This window comes from Puntigrus tetrazona, chromosome 1 (genome assembly GCF_018831695.1).
Source record: "Puntigrus tetrazona isolate hp1 chromosome 1, ASM1883169v1, whole genome shotgun sequence".
NCBI lineage: Eukaryota > Metazoa > Chordata > Actinopteri > Cypriniformes > Cyprinidae > Puntigrus > Puntigrus tetrazona.
In genome coordinates, this window is record NC_056699.1 from 1,563,971 (window position 1) to 1,586,239 (window position 22,269).

At 36.5% G+C, this 22,269-nt stretch overlaps 3 protein-coding genes across 6 annotated transcripts in view; all 3 read left to right on the top strand.

Moving 5' to 3' along the window:
* Positions 1–6,918, top strand: part of runx1 (RUNX family transcription factor 1) — a 45,782-nt gene extending 38,864 nt beyond the window's left edge. For all 4 annotated transcript variants that reach the window (XM_043245929.1, XM_043245920.1, XM_043245937.1 and 1 more), the window contains 2 exons: positions 3,312–3,437; positions 4,322–6,918. In XM_043245929.1, the coding sequence (XP_043101864.1) occupies positions 3,312–3,437; positions 4,322–4,842 (647 nt within the window). In that variant the 3' untranslated portion in view covers positions 4,843–6,918. The remainder of the gene's footprint in view (positions 1–3,311; positions 3,438–4,321) is intronic.
* A 3,729-nt stretch (positions 6,919–10,647) lies between these two features.
* Positions 10,648–19,442, top strand: LOC122347221 (protein downstream neighbor of son homolog). Its single transcript, XM_043242418.1, has 10 exons — positions 10,648–11,122; positions 12,376–12,456; positions 12,532–12,729; positions 13,649–13,827; positions 14,778–14,956; positions 16,061–16,151; positions 16,234–16,356; positions 16,862–17,060; positions 17,901–18,116; positions 18,984–19,442. The coding sequence occupies exons 1-10, from the start codon at positions 10,739–10,741 to the stop codon at positions 19,104–19,106; spliced, it is 1,773 nt and encodes a 590-aa protein (XP_043098353.1). The 5' UTR covers positions 10,648–10,738; the 3' UTR covers positions 19,107–19,442.
* Positions 19,443–20,641: 1,199 nt separating this feature from the next.
* Positions 20,642–22,269, top strand: part of LOC122343461 — a 7,319-nt gene continuing 5,691 nt past the window's right edge. The window contains exons 1-2 of the mRNA XM_043237937.1: positions 20,642–20,742; positions 22,065–22,125. Coding sequence (XP_043093872.1) covers positions 22,080–22,125 — 46 coding nt within the window. The 5' untranslated portion in view covers positions 20,642–20,742; positions 22,065–22,079. The remainder of the gene's footprint in view (positions 20,743–22,064; positions 22,126–22,269) is intronic.

A 22,269-nucleotide genomic window follows, 5' to 3' on the forward strand; every position in this document is an offset into this window, starting at 1 on the left:
TTAAGTCATTCAAGAGCTCTCTTTCTCTCTCCTTCTTCGCTACTTCTCTTTTCATACCATGAAAATCAGAAGCAGCTGCTCGCGTGGGCCCGGCGCGTCCGTGTTTGTTAGCGTGCCGGACCAGATCTGCAGCGTGTGCACATTCGAAGATGTCCGTTTATTTGAACGTGCGTCTGCTTTCGTCGCTCGTTTGAGGAGTAGGAAGTTATGACGTATTTATGGCAGGAAATCTACTAAATATCTTTATTTAATATTCCAAGCATAAAAGAAAAATAGATCATTTTTGACCAATGCAGTGTATTTTGGGCTTTAGCAAAAAAATAGACCTGCTTTTCGTGCTCCAGTATTTTTGTGTGCTCTTTATTAGTTTTATTAGTGTATGCATTGGAAACAACAATGACTGCTGTAGTTTCTTTCTTTTTTTTTTAATGGGTCTCAGATCGCTAAAACAATGTGACGTTAACAAACTCACAGCCAAACTTCTCGAATGTCCTCCGATGCTTTGATTTTTCCCAGTAGTTTTTAGAACTGGCTGAAGGGGATTTTGGAAGCTGGAAAGTCTGCTGTCTGATAACTGAGACTTTGGTAACAACCTTCACAACTTTGATCGTTCCCACAAATCGAACCTCTGAGGATCGCAGTGAATTTTTCTCAGGAAAATGATTTCCAAGCCACCTCTAAAAGACGTGTTTCCAGTCATTACAGGAACGCTTCCCCGAGTCAACTCTTCTCACGTCCCACCTAGAAATGATTATTTTCTTAACCCGTATGCTGTTCATTTCTCCTTTTTCAAACTCTTGATTTTTTGCAGGTGTTATTTGAATTTGTAGGGTTTTTTTGCGATTTTATGTGCTTTTGATATAAAAAGCATTTGACATTTGTGTGCTTTTATATATATAATTTACATAAAAAAAAAAAAAAAAAAAAAAAATATATATATATATATATATATATATATATATATATATATATATTATATTTAGTTTTTTAGTTTTTAGCAAATATTTAAAAAAAATTATATTACAAAATTTTTGGTATTTTTTAACATTTTTATGTTTATGTAAAATATGTGTGTGTGCTGTGTATATTTATTATGTGTATATAAAGACACATATAATATATATTTATATTTAAAATATTAAAATGTAGCATATTTCTTTTCTTTAATATTTATATAAATGCAAGTGTGTGTGTTTATATACACATAAAATTAATTGCACATTAATCATCGCCCAGCCACAAAATGTTATATTTATTTAGTTTTAAATATATATTTAGTTTTAATAATTTAACTTCCATTTCAGTTGCCAAGACAAAAATATTAATCTTCTTTTTTTTGGTAAGTTTTATTTAATTTTAATTTTCTTTTTTTAAACAAAGCCTTATTCATGCTTCATTAAGTTTAAGCTTTTTTTGTTTTAGTGTTAGTTAACCCTAACAGCACTAATTTGTAGCTCGGTGTGCATTTATACAAGTGTGTGTACAAGTGTGTGTGTGTGTGAGCCCAGTAAAAAATGAGTCCCGCTCGCACCGGATGCCGAATCCGCCTCCAGCCACCCACCCAGCCATGTGTGACTCCTGCTCCAGATCACAAGCTCCGGGCCTGGGGAGGGAGGCAGGAAAAGAGGGGGTTTCTGGGGGGCCTGGCAGCGGGCCGTGCTCTGGCTGCACTTGAAACGGGCCGCACACTCTTTGGCCGCTGTGCATAATTTGCTTCCTCTCTGATGGCTCTCCCTCCCCTTCTGTCTGGAAGTCTGCAGGCGATCGGTGAGCGTTTATTAGACTGTGGGGAGAGAGAGAGAGACAGAGAGAGAGAGAGAGAGAGAGACAGAGACAGAGACAGAGAGAGAGAGAGAGAGAGAGAGAGAGAGAGAGAGAGAGAGAGAGAGAGAGAGAGAGAGAGAGAGAGAGACAGCGAGACACTCATACTGACAGAATGTCTTCTTCTCCTCCTCCTGCTCCTCTCACTCCATCATTCAGTGTTTGTCTTTATCAGAGATCCTTTTTTAATACTGTGCTGATTTTGATTGGTATGCCCTGCTGTAAATTAAAACTCAGGAAGGATACATTAAATTGAGCAAAAGTGAAAGTAAAGACATTTAATGCAACAAAGAGAGAGACAGCTGTTCTTTTTGAACTTCTCCATCATCTGTGAACTCAGAAAAATGTCTTGTTTTCCTATTCCAGCTGCACCTCTGTGTGCACATCCATCATTCAAAAATGTTTGAGCAGTAAATCAGCATAACAGAATCCTTTTCTGAAACACATGTGACACTGATTTTCAGATTGGATATGCCCTGCTGTAAATTAAAACTCAGGAAGGATACATTAAATTGAGCAAAAGTGAAAGTAAAGACATTTAATGCAACAAAAGTTCTTTTCGGGCTGTTCTTTTGAACTTCCTATTCATCTGTGAACTGTGAAAAATCGAATGCACTATGTTTTCCGCAAAAATATTCCACGGCACCACTGTGTGCAGCATCGATAAGAATCAAAAAATGTCTCTTGAGCAGTAAATCAGCATAACAGAATCATTTCTGAAACATCATGTGACACTGAAAATTCAGATTTGATCACATTAGAGTTTTACAGATATTTGCATAGGAAACAACTAATGCATAAAACGTGTGTGTGAGTGTGTGTGTGAGTGTGTGTGTGTGTGTGTGTGTGTGTGTGTGTGTGTGTGTGTGTGTGTGTGTGAGTGTGTGTGTGTGTGTGTGTGTGTGTGTGTGTGTGTGTGTGTGTGTGTGTGTGTGTGTGTGTGTGTGTGTGTGTGTGTGTGTGTGTGTGTGTGTGTGTGTGTGTGTGTGTGTGTGTGTGTGTGTGTGTGTGTGTGTGTGTGTGTGTGTGTGTGTGTGTGTGTGTGTGTGTGTGTGTGTGTGTGTGTGTGTGTGTGTGTGTGTGTGTGTGTGTGTGTGTGTGTGTGTGTGTGTGTGTGTGTGTGTGTGTGTGTGTGTGTGTGTGTGTGTGTGTGTGTGTGTGTGTGAGTGTGTGTGTGTGTGTGTGTGTGTGTGTGTGTGTGTGTGTGAGTGTGTGTGTGTGTGTGTGTGTGTGTGTGTGTGTGTGTGTGTGTGTGTGTGTGTGTGTGTGAGTGTGTGTGTGAGTGTGTGTGTGTGAGTGTATGTGTGTGTGTGTGTGTGTGTGAGTGTGTGTGTGTGTGTGTGTGTGTGTGTGTGTGTGTGTGTGTGTGTGTGTGTGTGTGTGTGTGTGTGTTCTCAGTAGCCATTGATAATATCTCTGTATTTTGTAGTATGTACGTCTTGGTTTTGACGGTGAAATGTCATGCATTGAATGTGACCGTGTGGTTTCAGACTCTCGGCAGATGCAGACGTCTCCGTCCTGGTCGTACGAGCAGTCCTACCCTTACCTGGGTCCCATCTCCACCCCGGCGGTTCACCCCACGACACCCATCTCCCCGAGCCGCAGCGCCATACACTGTGAGTCACAGCCTGCTGCACGGACACCGGAGAGCTCAAAGAAAAACTAAAACTACAGCGCTACAGTTCTGCTTTTTGACATATAATAAATATTGCTCCGGTTATCAAATTCTTAATACAGTGAAGCGTATGATTAATTATTAATAGTAGAAAACAACATTAGCTGATCTCTGATTATTACTCCATTCAGGTAGCTGATATAAACATGTACGTGCCATAAATTTATATAATTAATAATTACATAAATCTAAATCAAAGGAATGCATTTCATAAAATCTCCATTCTAGACCAAAATGCGCAAATACTGTTTTGTGTATAAAATAACTTATGTGCTTTAAATCCTAGTCATTTTGTGATTTTGTATTTTTTTTATATATTATTAAGTAAATTTTTTATGTTCAATTTTAGTGTTAATTTCAACTCATGAGACGATATGAGCTGCTTCACGTTCATTTACTAAATGTCCTGTCTATTTCACCCAAAAATGAAAATGCTGTCATTAATTGCTCACCCCAAACCCGTGTGTTCATAAACAAATTGAGATATTTCTTATGTCTTTTCTTTAGGTGTTAAAAATGTATTCATCTTTGAATCATTCGTTCGAAAGATTCATTCAGACACACTGATTCGTCCAGTAATGAAACAAACGAGCGAGTCGTTGAATCGTTCAGCTCTTAAAATGGAGATTGCATAAGGTTTTTTTTAGTTTAGAAACATGAGAACTATAATCTCCACTTAATCAAGGGCAGTACCCAACTCTATACAGCTCTATACAGTTTCTATACAGCTCTTTCATCAAGTCTCTCAGGTTTGTAAGCGTCCTGAGGGTGTACCGTGTATCTCTGGGTGAACTGTCCCTTTAAATGTGTTCCGTGTTCCCGCAGGTCCAGATCTGACGGCGTTCACGGACCCTCGCGTGGGTCTGGAGCGCTCCTTCCCGTCGCTGCCCTCGCTCCCGGACGGCCGTTTCTCGGACCCCCGCGTGCCGTACCCCACGGGAGCGTTCACGTACACCCCCACGCCCGTCACCAGCGCCATCGGCATCGGCATGTCGGCCATGAGCAGCCCGGCCGGCCGCTATCACACGTACTTACCCCCGGCGTACCCGGCGGGCTCCTCGCAGGCTCAGGCGGGCCCCTTCCAGCCCGGCTCGTCCCCGTATCACCTGTACTACAGCAGCGCTGCCGGATCGTACCAGTTCTCCATGATGCCGGCGGGAGGAGGAGGAGGAGGAGGAGAGCGCTCGCCCCCCCGCATCTTACCGCCCTGCACCAACGCCTCCACAGGCTCCGCCCTCCTGCACCCCTCGCTGCCCAATCAGAGCGAGGTGCTGGTGGAGGCCGAGGGAAGCCACAGCAGTTCACCAACCAGCCTGTCAGTGGAGGCCGTCTGGAGGCCGTACTGACGCCGGCTCGACCAATAGGAGGAGGAGGAGGAGGAGGCGGGGCCGGATTCACAGCATACAGTACAAAAACCCAGACCCGTGTGACCCCGGACCACAAAACCAGTCATTTTTTTTACAATTGAGATTTATGCGTCATTCGAATATCTATGGGACTATGCATCTGAAAAACTAAGGGTGCTAAAACGCCTAAATATCAGGAGAATCACTCTTGAAGTTGCCCAAATATTTCGGAAATTTACACCGAACATAATCCTTTACTTGCAATCCTAATGCTATTCGGCGCGAAAGAAAGAAAAGTCTAATTTTGACCCCTACGATGTGTTTTTGGCCATTGCTGCAAATACAGCCGATGACTGCTTTTGTGCTCCGGGCTCGCGTCTAACAAATAACACACTTCCGGGCGTTCACACACAGAGACGTGAACAGAAACCCGTCATCGCTCGTGAGTTTATGAATAAATTAGTTTCACGGCCGCGTGGTCTTTTTTAAACAGCGTGGTTCTTGAAGCAGATAAACTTACAGGCTCTCTGTGAGTCACCACAGCTGTAAAAGCTCCATCGATTAGGAAATACGTTTGTTCTCTGGGATGATGTTATATTAATAGGGAAGGTTTGCCAGTGTCATGATAGCAGATGAATCCGGCCCTGAGGACGAGGGCGGCTGAAGCAGGTGGATTCTGATTGGACGCCACGGACGGACGTTTGTTCTTCACAGCGCAGCATGAGACTCGTTTGTTTTTTAAAGTTGTGCATAGTTTGTATTGTTATTATTAATATTATTGTTATTATTATTACTGTTGTTTGTCTCGTCATCACTGTATAACTTTGTTCATCGGTGCCAGATATGTTTCACGTCAAACCAAACCTCGAGGCCGGAAACAGACTCTACGCAAGAACTCAAACGCTTGACAATGAGCACCGTTTCGGTGTTAATAGATGCATGTAAGGAGAACCGTCCCACCAAACAAAAATAAAACACATTTGCAACTATCTAGAATTTGGTCATATAAAATAAAATACTAATAATGCATTTTTTTTTTACTGATTGCTGATATTAGTTATATTTCTTTTTGTTATTCTGACAATAATTGAATATTTAAATAATTATTTTTTTTTAGATAAAATGTGCTTAAATTATCAGACATTTCATAAAATAATTAATATAAAAAAAGGGAACAGTTATTGCAAAAATCGAATGCTTTATTCCATAATTTAAAATAATGAAATTTTCGTTATGCATTTTACGTTTTGTTTGTTGTATATGAAATGATTGCTTGATTATTTTGACAATTTTAATATTTAAATAAAAGATACCGCCTCGGCTTAAAAATCATCTCAGTTGATTTGTAGATAGTATTTATGATACAAACATGCAAAACAGATTTACATAAATACAGTGCTATATGTCGGAATTAAAATACATTACCAATATTTTATTCATCATTTTATGGCTGTTTTATTACTTATTATGGCAACAGTAACATTTAAATAATTCAAAAAAACTACAAAAATACTACTCCATTCAGGGAACTGCAAAAATATAATGCTAAACGCAAAAACAAACAAACATGCATCATAGTCTAACGATTACGTATTGCTCGTTTTGTTTAAATAAATATTCAAGCGTTATTAAAATATAAATGAAAGTTATCAGTCGTGTAATATAGATCAAATCACAAACCAATCGAGTTTAGTATTCCGTTCAGAACATGATATAAAGAGAATGATTTGCTCAAACGTCCGTCTAGAATATTGTGTCATGCCTTCGGACTCAGATGTGAATGCAGGGACGCACAGAACTGACCAGGCTTGTGTTGAGCTTGTGTAGAGTCCGTTTCAGGTTTCAGCCGTTTTCAGCTCACGACGGCCCCAGGTTTACGAGGCTTCGTCCGCTTCGCTGGACCACGGACCCGCTTTCTGTGTAAATAGACTGCGAGAGACACTCGACGACGCGGCTTTCAACTTCCACGACTGTTAAACTGTTCAGATGCAGCTTCGTTTTTTTTTTCCTTTTGTCCCTTTTCGACGTTTCTTTGGACAATATAACACTTTGTTGTGAAGAAACTGCTTATTTCTACATGCCGTGTGCTGTGTTTCTTTCTCTCACAGAGACCTCGCATGCACATGAAACACCAGAGTGCCGTTTTCATCTTAAAGAGACGCTTTAGAAAGGGATTTGCTTTTAAAAACTGTTTTTTATGGCCAAAGTGAAATCAAAACTAGCTCCGATTGAAAACGGCTCACTGTGAAGCACTGATCGATGCACGTTATTCTTTGTTAGTTCATTATTCTTTGGACTTTTCAATCAAGATTCAATATTTTTATTCGTCACATGAACAGCAAACCTGCTCTGACTGTGTGTGGAGCATAAATAGTGGGTAAAAGAGCATGAGAAACATAAAAAATAATATTAAAAGCAAAGTACAGCGGCAACTTTTATTTTAATATCATTGAGATAATTTTGTGTTACGTTGTTCTTATTTAATTTTTTTCATTTTAGTTAGATTTTTACAAATGTTTCATTTTTAGTAGCATTTTTAATGTTAATAGTTTTTATTTTTATTGTAGTTATTTAGTTATTTTAGTGCATCAAGATAAACGAATTGAAAATTTAACATTTTATTTATTTTAGTAACAGTTTATTTCAAGTAATAAAACTCACTTTTGTGGTTTTACATTAAGTTTTAGTTGTAGTTCAGTATAAAAACCCCATGACTCTCATTGATTTTAACACTGAATGCTACTTTAATATTAACGAGTAACAGGTAGTTAAATGGACAGATCCTGCAAACAAAAATACGTTCAAAACACATTTCACTAACATACCCGTTCTGTTATGAAAATGTTATTTCCTTTAATATTGAAAAAAATATTTTTATGTGAAAGTCACTTTTGACTGTGTTCTGTACATTTTAAAACATAATGTTTACAAAACGCTAGATGAAGTCCAGCGGAGAAAAAAAAACTTTTTGTGCTAACGTTTTGAGAGCATTTTAAAGGAAATCAAAAAAGCATATATATATATATATATATATATATATATATATATATATATATATAATATTTTGCTACCATTAAGTTATTTCTAAATATTATTTTTAAAACATTATGCAGATTTATTTACAGGAACATTCCGTTTTAAGTTACTTTTTTTTAGAACGTTCCCTGAACCGAGAAGCAACATTTAAACAACGTTTCTGTGAACATTCCGTGAACATCAAAGGCTTTTAAAAACATTCGACCGGTTCGTTTCAGACGAATCTTTCCAAAACGTTCCGAGACCATTTCCTGTTCCCCAGAGAATGCATTTCTTTTCATCTAACATCCACTTTCACTAGAAATACAGTCAAACCTGCACGGATTCCCGCAACATTACTTCAGTACTGGAGTAAAACCGTGCCGGTTCATCCTGATAATGTCAGATAACGTATAGAAAGGTCGGGTGACTAGCTGTTGCGTTTAAGAACTAGATAATACCAACTGAGCTCAAATGACCAAAGCTACGCTTCATTTATTGCATCTGTGGTGGAAAAGGGTCACAATAGCAATCAAAGGAAAGTGTGAGGATCCGTTGTGTGTGTAAATGAAGCAGTGGCGTGTTCTCGAGCGGATCTCGTGAGCATGTGCCAGTGTTTAACGCTCGAGCGTCTGAGTGCTATTCTCAACCCGAGACGAGACGAGACCTGCCCGAGGCCTGCAGATACCAGCGATAAAGCGCTCTCGTTTACAGCGTTCCTTCCCCTCCGTTTGTACTTCCCTCTTTCTGTCCAGAATTAAACACACACAGACCCGCAGGAGACGAGAGGCTAAATAAAGGCAGACCTGTCCCGGGACGCCTCGGCTATAACTGAGGTCTAGGAGTCGGGCCAAGGCCTATAAAATCAAATCGCTTTTATAAAAAGAGCTGAGGGCGAGAGAGCGAGGCGACGGAGACACCCACAAACACACGCCGCCGGCCGAGAGACAAACACCCGCCGAAAGAGACGGGACTTTTGGGCTCCTGTTTGATTATTTTGGAAAGAAAGTCCACTGAACGTACACTACAGTTATTACATGTGCTATATTTTAATAATAAATACTTCAGTTAATATTGCTTCAGTTATCAGACGCTTCAATAACAATCAGAAAATAATAAAAGTTTTCTGATAGAAACTCTTTCCTTTCTCAATATAAGTATATATATATATATATATATGTGTCTTATATATATATATATATATATATATATATATATATATATATATATATATATATATATATATATATATATATATATATATATATATATATATATATATATATATATATATATAATATATATATATAATATATATATATATATATATATATATATATATATATATATATATATATATATATATATATATATTAAAATAATTACAAAACATTTATAATGCATTTATATATATATATATATATATATATATATATATATATATATATATATATATATATATAAAAATAATTACAAAAACATTTATAATAAATTTTATTACTTAATTGTTTTTTATGCATATATAAAATGCTTTTTTGCCAGTCATTTAACAATATTTATTTATTTAAAAGTACGTTTCTACGAAGGGCATCTTTTTAGGCATTAAATGAAAAGAAGGTAATAAATAATAAATATAATAATAAGTATATCTACTATTTTCAGTTGGAAAAATGCAATACAGATCGATGACCTTTACCCGCTGTCTCTTTGCAGCAGTTAAAATACATATTTCTGTACACATAGAGCTATGAAGTGACTGCAGATCAGCTGGGATCGTAGAAAGGACTGAGTTCTCACTGAACTTTGGTCCTGTTTTGGCTTCTCGGGCAAATCCGAGGCCAGTTCGAGACGCCGCTGAGATTACTTTCGCTTTGCAAAGCTAATTTTGTGTTTCCATGTAAATATATTCTTCAAAAAACAAGTGTAATCTCTGTATTATTATAAAAACGGCCAAATTTAGCTCAGGGTCAGGCGCTCATCCATCATGCGTGTCGTCAGGATCGATCTGAAGACGAATCATCCATACCCACGATATTCAGCTCCTGACACCTCGCATCCTCATTAATCACCCGCGCTAATGATGAATAGCAGGCAATTAATCCTGACATTCTGTCATTAATCTAAAAGCTGGCATATTGAGAGACACGGGTGACAGAGGAAGTTTTGCTTGCTAGCATTAAAAAAAAAACAGCTGGAAAATACTTGAAATCTCTATTGATTAAATTATATTATATTATAATATATTATATTTTGTGGTTGTCACACATATGCATATATTTATATATTTATAAATAGTATAGTTTACATACATATAAATGCATGAAAATATTTATAAAAAAATAATAATATATATATATATATATATATATATATATATATATATATATATATATATATATATATATGTATAAGTGTGTATTTATTTATACAGTATAAATATACACTGTGCACACATATATAATATGTAAATAACATTTGTATTTTTTATTTTAGATGTGATTAATCAGAACAAATTTTTAGATTTGAGCTAAATTATTATATAAAAAATATTATCCATAAAATCTTAAAGTCTTAGACCTACTCAATATTTCTGAAAAAATAATATTTTCATGCAAAACTAATTCTGTTATCTACCATAACAGAGAGTATTTTGTGGCAAGTATATTGTGTGCATATTTTACGATCTTTTTTGTGTTACTTTCTGAAATAAACATGAAATTATAGTAGCGACTTTACATTTGCCGGGTGTTTCGCTAGTGCCGCGACGCGCTTATTTGCGTCATCACGCAGCGCGCTGACGCAATTCCGCTACGCGCGAAATTTTGAGCGCTCCACACAAAACAAGAGACGGTTCCCGCCTCGCGGCGCAATAACGTTCAGGATGGCGGATCTGGGCTGCTACTCTCCCAGCTTTAAGAAGCCCTCCGATGTTCTGCGGATGAGACGGAAGCGCGTGCGGAGCGAAGGCCCGGAGCGGGGGCCGGTGGAGGGGGTCCGTCCGTTCTCTCCGGGGCCGCGGCTGAACGCACCGGGACGGACGGGCGGCGGCGGCGGGAAGCGAAGGAATCCGTTCGCCAACATCGAGAACACGTACAACAGTCCCAAGAAGAGAGCTTTATTCTCAAACAGCGACGGACACGACAGCGCGCCGGACGCTAGAAAGACGCTTCTGGACGGAAAACCCCGGGAAGAACGGGACGACGCTGCAACGTCACTGAGAGAGGAACTGTTCAACACTGAGAGACAACAACACCTCGAGAGAACGGTACGTTACGGTGTGTGTGTGTGTGTGTGTGTGTGTGTGTGTGTGTGTGTGTGTGTGTGTGTGTGTGTGTGTGTGTGTGTGTGTGTGTGTACGTACGTACGTGTGTGTGTGTGTGTGTGTGTGTGTGTGTGTGTGTGTGTGTGTGTGTGTGTGTGTGTGTGTACGTGCGTGTGTGTGTGTGTGTGTGTGTGTGTGTGTACGTACGTACGTGTGTGTGTGTGTGTGTGTGTGTGTACGTGTGTGTGTGTGTGTGTACGTACGTACGTGTGTGTGTATGTGTGTGTGTGTGTGTGTGTACGTATGTGTGTGTGTGCGTGTGTGTGTGTGTGTGTGTGTGTGTGTATGTGTGTGTGTGTGTACGTATGTGTGTGTGTGTGTGTGTATGTGTGTGTGTGTACGTGTGTGTGTGTGTGTGTGTGTGTGTGTGTGTGTGTGTGTGTGTGTGTGTGTGTGTTTGTGTACGTGTGTGTGTGTGTGTGTGTATGTATGTGTGTGTGTGTGTGTGTACGTATGTGTGTGTGTGTGTGTGTGTGTACGTATGTATGTGTGTGTGTACGTACGTATGTGTGTGTGTACGTATGTGTGTGTGTGTATGTGTGTGTGTGTGTGTGTGTGTGTGTGTGTGTGTGTGTGTGTGTACGTATGTGTGTGTGTGTACGTATGTGTGTGTGTGTACGTACGTGTGTGTTCAAATAGTTATTTGTAGTTTTAAAATGTTTTTGTTTACTTTTTTAATTCAATAAAAAATATATGAAATACTGTTTTATTATTGTGGGTTATATTATTCAAGCTATTTGTATTATTTTATTACATTATTAAAATATTTGTTTTTTTATGAAAAATATTTGCATTTTTAAAACATTTTGTATAGTAATTTGATTTAAAATGACTTTAATGTTATATATATATATATATATATATATATATATATATATATATATATATATATATATATATATATATATATATTCTATTGAATTTTTCTATTATTTTCTATTCTATTTTATTATGCATGTATGTATGTATGTATAACTTTAGTATTTGTAGTTTATTAGTTTAATTTATTTATCTATAGTTTTAAGATGTGGGTTATGGCATGATTCATATTTACTTTAGATCAATGTCGTCTTTAACTTTATTCAAGCTGCTGTATGATATCACTTTGATTTTCGTCATTATAATAAGGATATTGTCCTGATGTTTCTGGCGTGTTTGCAGGACGCGTGCTAACTGTGTTTGTGATCTGTCTGCAGACGCCCGACTCTGTTTCTGAAGACGTGGGTCTGTTCGAGGAGGACCTGTTCGAGTCGGAGAGATCCGCTCCGGTTCTGAAGGTGTCCGTCCCGGCTCCCGGTGGTTTCCGTTCTGGTCCGTGTGGACGAGCTTCACTGACCTGTCTTTGTCTCTAGAGTCCAGAAGCGCAGCGTGACGCCGCTCCAGCTGAGGTGTGTCTGGAGTTCCCGGCCGACTGGTCTCTGAAAACCCGTCTGTTGTTCACGTCTCCTCGGTCGTTCTCGTGGGCCGAGCATCCGAAGGCTCAGGAGGAGGCGCAGGGCTTGAGCTCTCACTGCAGGGCCCAGTTCTCCAGCTTACCTCCTCACATACAGGTCAGAACATGCTCTGGAGATGACCTCTACTAGACGTCAGCATGCAGAGAAATTATTCTATTTATAATTTTAAATTCGGTATTTATGATTTTATAACAAAAAAAGGCGTGTAGTTTTATATATTTTTTTTATAAAAAGTGATTTCATTTAAGTTTTAGTATTTTTTTGTATGTTTAAGAATTTATAGTTTTTTTGTGTAAAATATATATTTTTAATTTAATAAAATCAATTAAATGTATTTTATTAATTTACCATTATGGATATTTTATATCCCGATATTTTGGAAAACGTTTCATGTTGTTTCGGGATTTTTAATTTATTTTACATTATTAGCTAAATACAATATTCTATTTTAATGTCTTTAATTTTTATTTTATTATAATTATTAGTGGTATTTTACTGTTTAGAATGAATATAGCGTTTAATATACAATATTTAAAAAAATAAATAAAATCGCTTTAATGAGTGCTTTCATATGGCTTTAGTGTTTGCATTTTTTTTCCGCTTTAAAATAAATATAATAAAAATATTAAATATTGTATAAATTAACTAAATTGTTGATAGTTTATTTTATTTAACACTTATTTTTTTTTGTGTACAATTTTATATAGTTTTAAGGCGACTATATCTTTTTAGTGTTGCTTAAAGGTGTATATTTTTATCATCACATTTAAGCTTACATGTACTTGTTGTTATTATAATAACATTAAATGATGCATGACTACATGCAAGTAGCCTGAAACAGACCCTAACCATATAGCAAATGCATGTAGTTATTCGTATTGCTCAGTGTTTGTATAAATGTATAATTGCACTGTAACAAGCACGCCTTAAAAAAGAAAGCGCGATCATATTATTTTCACCGTTAATCTATCCGAGCGTGAAGCGTGTGTTTGAGGAGTTGCGGTGTGTGTTTCAGGAGCCGCGGGGCTGTGCCGAGCTCCGCTGTGGCTTTCATCAGTGTCTTCAGTACTGGCAGCATCCCTCGCTGCCCTGGCTCCCGCTCTTCCCTCGCATCGGCGCCGAGCGCAGGTTCTCCGGGAAGTGCATGCCGTGGTCGCAGGACCCAGCTCTGCAGCAGAGTCTGATGAGCGACTGGTACGAGACGGATCGGTCACGACTGGTTCTGAGTCCGTTCAGACGCTCTCTGGGCCTGGCGCTAGCGCTTTTAGCTGCGGCTTGGCATAGATCGTTGAATCCGATTAGACCGTTAGCATCTCGCTCAAAAATGACACAAGAGTTTCAACATGTTTTCTGTTTAACACTTGACTCTTCTGCAGCGTGCTAAGACCGCCGGGAAATGAAACGTTGTTATTTTTCACTTATGTTTCAAGTTTTAAATAGGAACCGTATTGAAACTCTGATCATTTAAGGCGCTTATTATTTATTTGTTTAATATTTTTTTGCTAACACCTTGTTTTAAGGTGTCCTTACATGTGCTTGCTATTATAATAAATGGTTTTAATGAGTGCTTTAGTATTTGTTTTTTATAATATGTATTTTTTATTTATAAAGGAACTAAATTGTTGATGAAGAAACTTTTTTTTACTATTTTTTTTAAACAGTTTTGTGTGCAATTTTGTATATTTTAAGGCAATTGTATCTCCTTTAGTATTTATTGGTTTTAAAAATTTATTTTAAGCTCTCCTTACATGTACTTGCCATTATAACAACAACTAATTAAGGCGTAATTACATGCAGGTAGCCTTAAACCCAACTAATCCTAACCCTAACTATATAGCATGTGCATGTAGTTAATTCATATCACTCGGTGCTTGTGTAAAATGTATAATTACAAGGTAATGTGCAGCGTAAATGTGACGCTAACGGTCTAATCCGATTCAATGGTTTATGCTAAGCTACAGCTAAAAGCGCTAGTGCCAGACACAGAGATTGGCTGATGCGGTATCTGCCCGTCTGCTTTTAGTCACACGGAGGGCGCCGTTTATTAAAAAAAGGCTCTATCGTGAGCTTAAGGTTTCCTGTATTCTCAGATAACGCCGTGAATATCAGAAGTGACCGCTGCCGTCTATTTCCGTGTGTCGTAGGTCTGTGAGCCTGACGTCTCTCTACGGTCTCCTGAAGGCTCGTCTCTGCCCGTATTTCTATCTGTGCTCGTATCAGTTCACGGTGCTGTTCAGAGCGGCCGGTCTGAGCGGAGCTAAGGGCCTCAGCGCGCTGCTGTCCCCCTCCACCAGGGGCCTGCGGGAGGCCATGAAGGCCGAGGGTAAGAGTCAGGGTTGCAAACCTACTTGTGATTTATTCATTTACATTTTTCACGATTTCTGTTGCAATCTGTGCTGTAGAGTAAGCTCAGTGCTACATGCTACATGCAAGCAGTAAATCACGGCTGAAAGGTGTAGTTTATTCACGATGCAGCGCTGCCTTTTAAATGTTACTTTTTTTTAAAGCAGGTTTGTTAAATGCAGTCCTTTCGCTAAAAAAAGGCCCCCTGAAAGCGACAGAACGGCTAGTGAATGTGCCAAACTCATGCCTCGCATCTAAACGGAGCTTAAACTAAAACAGAGAACGGCTTATCATCCGCTGCATCGTTTATTTTTAACATCATACATGCGCAAAAACACGCGCACATCTGCTTTTTTTTCGGCATGACAGAACATCTGTTGAAACAGACTGATTCACTGCGCATTACGAGATTGCAAGCGTCAAGACTAATTGCATAAATGAAGATTAATTGAAATGAATAATTTTTATTAAAAATGAAATTAATAAAATGTCTTATTTTACTTTTTTTTTTTTTTTTTGGTAGTCACACAATTCATCACATCCAAAAAATTGTATTATTCTTAAAAAAAATATATATATATATATAATTAATAAAAAAAAAAAAAAATATATATATATATATATATATATATATGTGTGTGTGTGTGTGTGTGTGTGTGTGTGTGTGTGTATGTGTATATATATATATGTATGTATGTGTATATATATTGGATGTGATTAATTGTTTTTCAGCTATATATATATATATATATATATATATATATATATACATACACACACATATATATATATATATATATATATATATATATATATATATATATATATATATATATATATATATATATATATATATATATATATATATATATATAATTGTAAATATTTAAAAGTTTTGGGGTTTTTTTATAAATCGTTTTGCATGTATAGAACTCCTTGTAGCCCTCTATTTCTTAAAACACATTGTACCTTATTTGAATTTGTATTTTTTTTTCGTTTTACTAAAAACTCGGTGTCATGGTTAAGAGTTAGTCTCTGTAGCACACACCGCCTGAAGTGCTGCGATCGCTGTGTTTGTGTTCAGGGATAGAGTTCTCTCTCCCTCTGCTGGAGGAGAGGAGGAAGAGCAGGGAGAGCGGTCGGGCCGAAGACGAGGAGTCGCTCAGCGGCGCTGGGTGAGGACAGGAGCGCTCTGCTCACGGGATCTTCATCTGCTTTCAGAGCTCATCCGTGCTCTCCTCTTCTTTGATTTGACAGGTTAAGTGAAAACGAGGAGGAGGATGAAGATGAGGATGATGACGATGACGGTGGATTTTCCTGGCTGAAGGAGATGGGCGTCCAAGACAAGATCAAGAAACCAGATGCCATTTCTATAAAACTGTATCCTTTACGATAATGTGTTTGCAGTGCCTTCTTTAGGTATGACTTTAGTGCTGTCAAGTGATTAATCATGAATAATCTAAAGTTTAAATATGGTATGTGTGTGTTTACTCTGTACCTTTATTATGTATGCATGTATAAAAACACGCATCTGTACACACACACGCATATATATATATGTGTGTGTGTGTGTGTGTGTGTGTGTGTGTATGTGTGTGTATACATAGAGATAGATAGATATGGATATATAGATATAGATGGATATGCATGTATATGTGTGTGTGTATGTGTATAGGCAAAATGTTATATGTTTAATATAAATTTAAAATTGTGTATTTAATTTATTGTGAGATGAAAATGCTGGCATGGCATTAAAAAGTGGATAAATGTATAAATCAGACTAGTTTTATTTGAAGAAACATGTTTGCATGTGAGAGACACTTTATTAGTTTATTGGCTCTGAAGGCTCAGTGGACCTGGTCTGGTTCCTTAAGTGTGTCTGCAGTCGTAAGGAGCACCGAGAGGTTCGTCTGGATCACCGGCCGGAGTCCGTGGTGTTGGTGGAAGGCTCCGACACCTTCACGCTGATCAACTTCCTCATCAACTGTAAGAGTTTGGTGGCTGGAGCCGGTTCTCAGGCGGGCCTTCCTCCGACTCTACTGGCCCCGACGGCCTTCAGAGGGGCCACACTGCACACGCTCAAGGTACGAGGCCCCGAGTTTCACCTTCTAGAGGTCTAGGTTTGTGTTGTCGTCACATTCACAGCTGTTTTTTCCCCTTTTATCGTTTTTTTTTTTTTTTTTTTTTTCTTAACAAACTTTTACTACAATTGCTGTGTTTTTATTTGTTTTGTATTAAATATTTAAAGTATATGCCGACTTTTATATTTTGGAATTTATTTTTAAAAACATTATTTCATTTAATTTTTTTGTTTTTGCATTTTGTCTTTTTTTATTTTTTTTTTATTTCATTTTAATTGTAATATTGAATTGCATTAAATTTTTCAGTTTTGCATAATTTTAATTTTTTTATTTTAAATGTATTTTTATATTGTGTTCAGTGATTCCTCTAGTATACACAAACAAAAACTTATATATTTTTATATATATATATATATATATATATATATTATCATTGTAATGGTGTCAAAAAAGTAAAGTATGTCAAATTCAAAAATGTATACGATTTTTTACAATTGAATTAAAATAACATAACTAAGTAGAATCAGACAAGTAAGCGATCACGTGAAAATTGTACTGCAGAAGTGGCCCAGAAGAACAGAAAAGTGGTTTATAGGGACCTATTCAGACATTTAATGAGGTGACATGAGTCATATATTCATGTTAAGATTAATGTTGAAAATAAAATGTAACATTTTCAATATAGAAATATTAATTATTTAAATTATTTATTGCATTTTAATTACACTTCATCACTTTTTCTTTTTATTTTAATGCTGCTTTATTTCTATATTTCTTTATTATTATTTTAGCAGCGCTCCGTATGTCGAGGCTGTGCTGACGTGTTGATTGGTGTGTTTTCAGGCGCGGACGGTGAACGTGAAGACTCAGGTGAGAAGCGGCTATCAGGACGTGTGCAGTCTGGAGGTGACGGGACCCATCATGCCCCACACGCTCCACGCTCTGACCCAGCTCCTCAGACCCGCTCAGAAAGGAGAGTTTTCTGTGGCTCTGTACACCCACGAGCCCACAGCGGTCCTGAACGTGCCCCTGAGCCTGACCTCTGACCCCGAGCAGCCGGTGCGTTCTCACACACACACACACACACACACACACACACACACACACACACACACACACACACACACACACACACTCACACTCACACACACACACACACACACACACACACACACACACACACACACACACACTCACACTCACACTCACTCACTCACACTCACTCTCTCTCTCTCTCTCTCTGACCAGGTTTCATTTACACCGGAGAGAAAGAACTTATTTTTGCTTTTAAATGTTATTTCTGAAACAGTATGTCACACATTAAAGTAAATGATTAATATTTTGGATGTAGAAAAACCGAATATTTTCTTGTAAATTATGTTTTATTTCTTCTAATATTTTTTTATTCAGTGTGCAAATGCTTTCAAATTCTAGTCCAGGGATTTCCAAACTTTTTTTTTTTTTTTTTTCAGGCATGCCTTATTTTCTTAAAATTAAGCAACACGTTTTCTGATCAGTCACACAACATGCTAGTGAACAGATAAAAAAATATATATATATATAAAAAATTTAATAGCAAGTGGTCATTTATTTATTCTATCGCAAATTTTGAATTAAAACATTATTTTTATTATTTTAGTGCTATAACGCTAGTTTTTAAATGTAAAATTATTTTATGGAACATAATTCAGCATAGTATAATTATTTCTTTACATGGTTTAAGTAATTTATTGTTTACTATTTGCTAAATTGACATTTTAATTAATATATTATAAATGTTTTTTACATATTTTTATACATATGTTTAGTTGAGGTTGTTTTATAAATACATACTTTTATACAAAACTGCTGGATGTGTGAATAAAGTAAACCTACATTAAACGGTGAATGTTTCGGTATCATGCTCCGGTTCGCTCTTGTTTCCAGGACCTGGGCAGATGTGGCCTCCAGCAGAGCTCCGTTCAGCAGCTGGCCGCGCCGAGCATGCTGGGAAAGAGCGCTCTCAGACAGCTGCACATGAAAGACTACTCGTACAGCTGGAAGTCCTGAGAAAACATTAATAGAGAGCTGACGGGCCCTGCCTATTAATATCTGTGGCGTATCAGGCTTCCTGTGACGCTCACACACACTCATCTTTATAGACGCTGGGCGTGAATAGTTTTTAGCGAGTAGTTTTTAGCGTTGTCTGAACGCATTAGGAGTTAACACGGTCTAGTTTGTCGTTTTTAAATCTGTTTTATGTTCACGGGCTGTAATAATGTTTTAGACTGTGATGAGAACAAATAATGACTTCCCTGGGAAGAAACTCTTTCGTGATTATATTACAGTTGCCAGTGTATTTATCACTCTTGTATGATTTTATTAAATGAACGAGTTTAAATATTTTCTGCTGTGTGTCTCTCTTAAGTGCAAGAACTAAAAGGCAAAGAACAAACTTATATGAAGTATTTCAGTGTGTGTGGTGGGAGAAATAATGTGTGTGTGTATGTATATATATACATGTGTGTATATATATATATATATATATATATATGTATATATGTATATATATATATATATGTATATATATATATATGTATATATATATATATGTGTATATATGTATATATATATATATATATATATATATATATATATATATATATATTATATATATATATATATATATATATATATATATATATATATATATATATAGAATATATATATATATATAGGTTATATATACATATGCATGTGTTTACATATATATATATATATATATATATATATATATATATATATATATATATATATGTATATATACATATATATGTACATATATATATATATATATATATATATATATATATACCATTGTGAGATATTCATTTTAAAATGTTGATGATATGCACATTTTAGTAGGATTTTAAATGATTTTTTTTATTTTTTTGCCTTTTAAAGTTTAAGCACATGCAGTGTAATATCTATCTCCATATCTCTATTCTTCTTCTACATATAAACTTGCCCTTTAGACTCGCTCTCTCTCCTTTACAAACCGCACCACTTCACACAATAAAAACGAACCCTGGCTTCTCTAATATTTCGCGTTCTCTGTCTTCATTTATTAACCGTCCCGGGGTTAAAAGCTCCTGCACGTAAAACTGCTCGGTCTTTTACAAACCGCTCGGTCTTTGTGTCATTGTCCGATTCAGATGGGTCTTGCTCGTCCCGAAATAGATCCAGAAGTGTTGAAGGCCGTAAATACTTGAGGTCAAGCCAAGAGATTCCACCATTCAGAAGACGATCCTGGAGCCCGTGTGCCTTCACGTCTAACGTTTCACAGCCGCCACTTCTTATTAAAAATACTCAAAGTCAGAGGTGCGTGAAGTAAACGCGCACGAAGCACGGAATCGGTGCCAGCGCGCCGCAGTATCGTAAAGGTGGCGGCCTTACCGTGACGCTCTGTAACGAGATTAATCGAGACGTGGCATCAGGTCGTATTTTAGCACACGTGTCACCTCGAGCCCTAAACATAAAGCAGCATCTGTGCAGCATGACACTCACGCAGGGACCGGCTGGATTCATGTTCTCTCTGTTCAGCATGTTCCTCGGGCCTCGAGCGCTCCCGGCTTCACTGTGAACTCAAGACGGGACCAGAGCGGCTCGGAAAACACCAGAAGGAATCTAGAAGACTGAGGACTCGGTAAGAGCCGCTCGGTTTTATCATGCACTTCGGCTCTTGTGAGTCTTTACTGATCTCCTTTCGCCGCCCAAAGCTCGTTTTATTCTCACGAAGCTGTGAAAATACTCGAGAAATGCACAGAAGCGAGCGTTTTGAAATTTCTGTTTTGAAGCAAGCAGAATTGAAAGGTGAAGTGATATGATAGCGCTGTCAAAGGATTCATTGCAATTAATTAATCACGTTCAAAACGGTTGTTTTTGTTTATAATATGTGTGTGTGTGTGTGCTGTGTATATTGATATTAATGTGATGTTTATTTGCAAAAACTGATATTTTTTGTTTTTATTGCATTTTATTTTATTAGTTCATATTTTTTTTTGCTTAATCAAAATAACCCAACTGCAGTTTAATATTAACTGGAATGCATAACGAAAAAACTGGATTTTTGAAAATTGGAAAGTGCATGAGTGCATTTTTTTTTTATATCCGTTTTCTCAAAATATATGGTGTGTGTGTGTATTTATACTCACGTAATAAAACTTATATTATGTAAACAAAAATGTTAATTTTGCATGTGATTAATTGTTTGACAGCGCTAACATATAGGCCTGTATTTATGCAATTGCTATTAAATATAAATTAAAATGTAAATAATAAATTAAATTAATCTCTCAAATTAGACTTCTAAAACAAAAAACTCAAGCTAAATCGGTTTTTAAAAATAACTAATAAAAAAAGCTAACTCAAAATAATAAATACTAGTGTATGAATATCAGTGCTTTGATATGATCTGTTGTTAAAAGAGCTATATAAATAAAAAATGATTGATTAATTGCATACTAAAAAAGAATTTCAGTAAAAACTGACTCAAATTCCTTGAGCTCTATTTAAAAAATATTTTTTTCAGAAACACTTCACAACAAGCTATATATACATATATATATATATATATATATATATATATATATATATATATATATATATATATATATATATATATATATATATATATATACATATAAACTAACATGAACAAACAAGGAAGAATACATTTAGCATTATCTTTGTTAATGTTAGCTAATAAAAATGCGGTCATTAATTGTTATGATAGCATAAAATGATAAAAATAGCATATAATAATAATGCATTAGCAAACGAAATTAATATGAATAAATGCTGTAAGTATTGTTCATTCTTAAGTCATGTTAGCTAAAGCTCATTGTTAAGTGTTTTGTAAAGGGTTTGTAGTGAAGAAGACACTATATAAATGATTATTATATTATTTAGAAGTATACTAGCATGTATTAGGTTTCAGATAATACTCTTTTTTTTATTATTTAATAGGTTTTCTGAGAGGAAATGCATATTCTTGGGACTACTTTCTTTTTTATTACACTCCTGAAAGGTAAGTTATGAATGTCTTGTGTTCAGTGAAGAAATCAAGAAATGCTCAGCGGTGAATGGGTGCCGTCAGAACGAGAGTCCAAACATCTGATAAAAACATCACGATAATCCACAAGTAATCCAGTCCGTCAGTTAAGAGATGAGA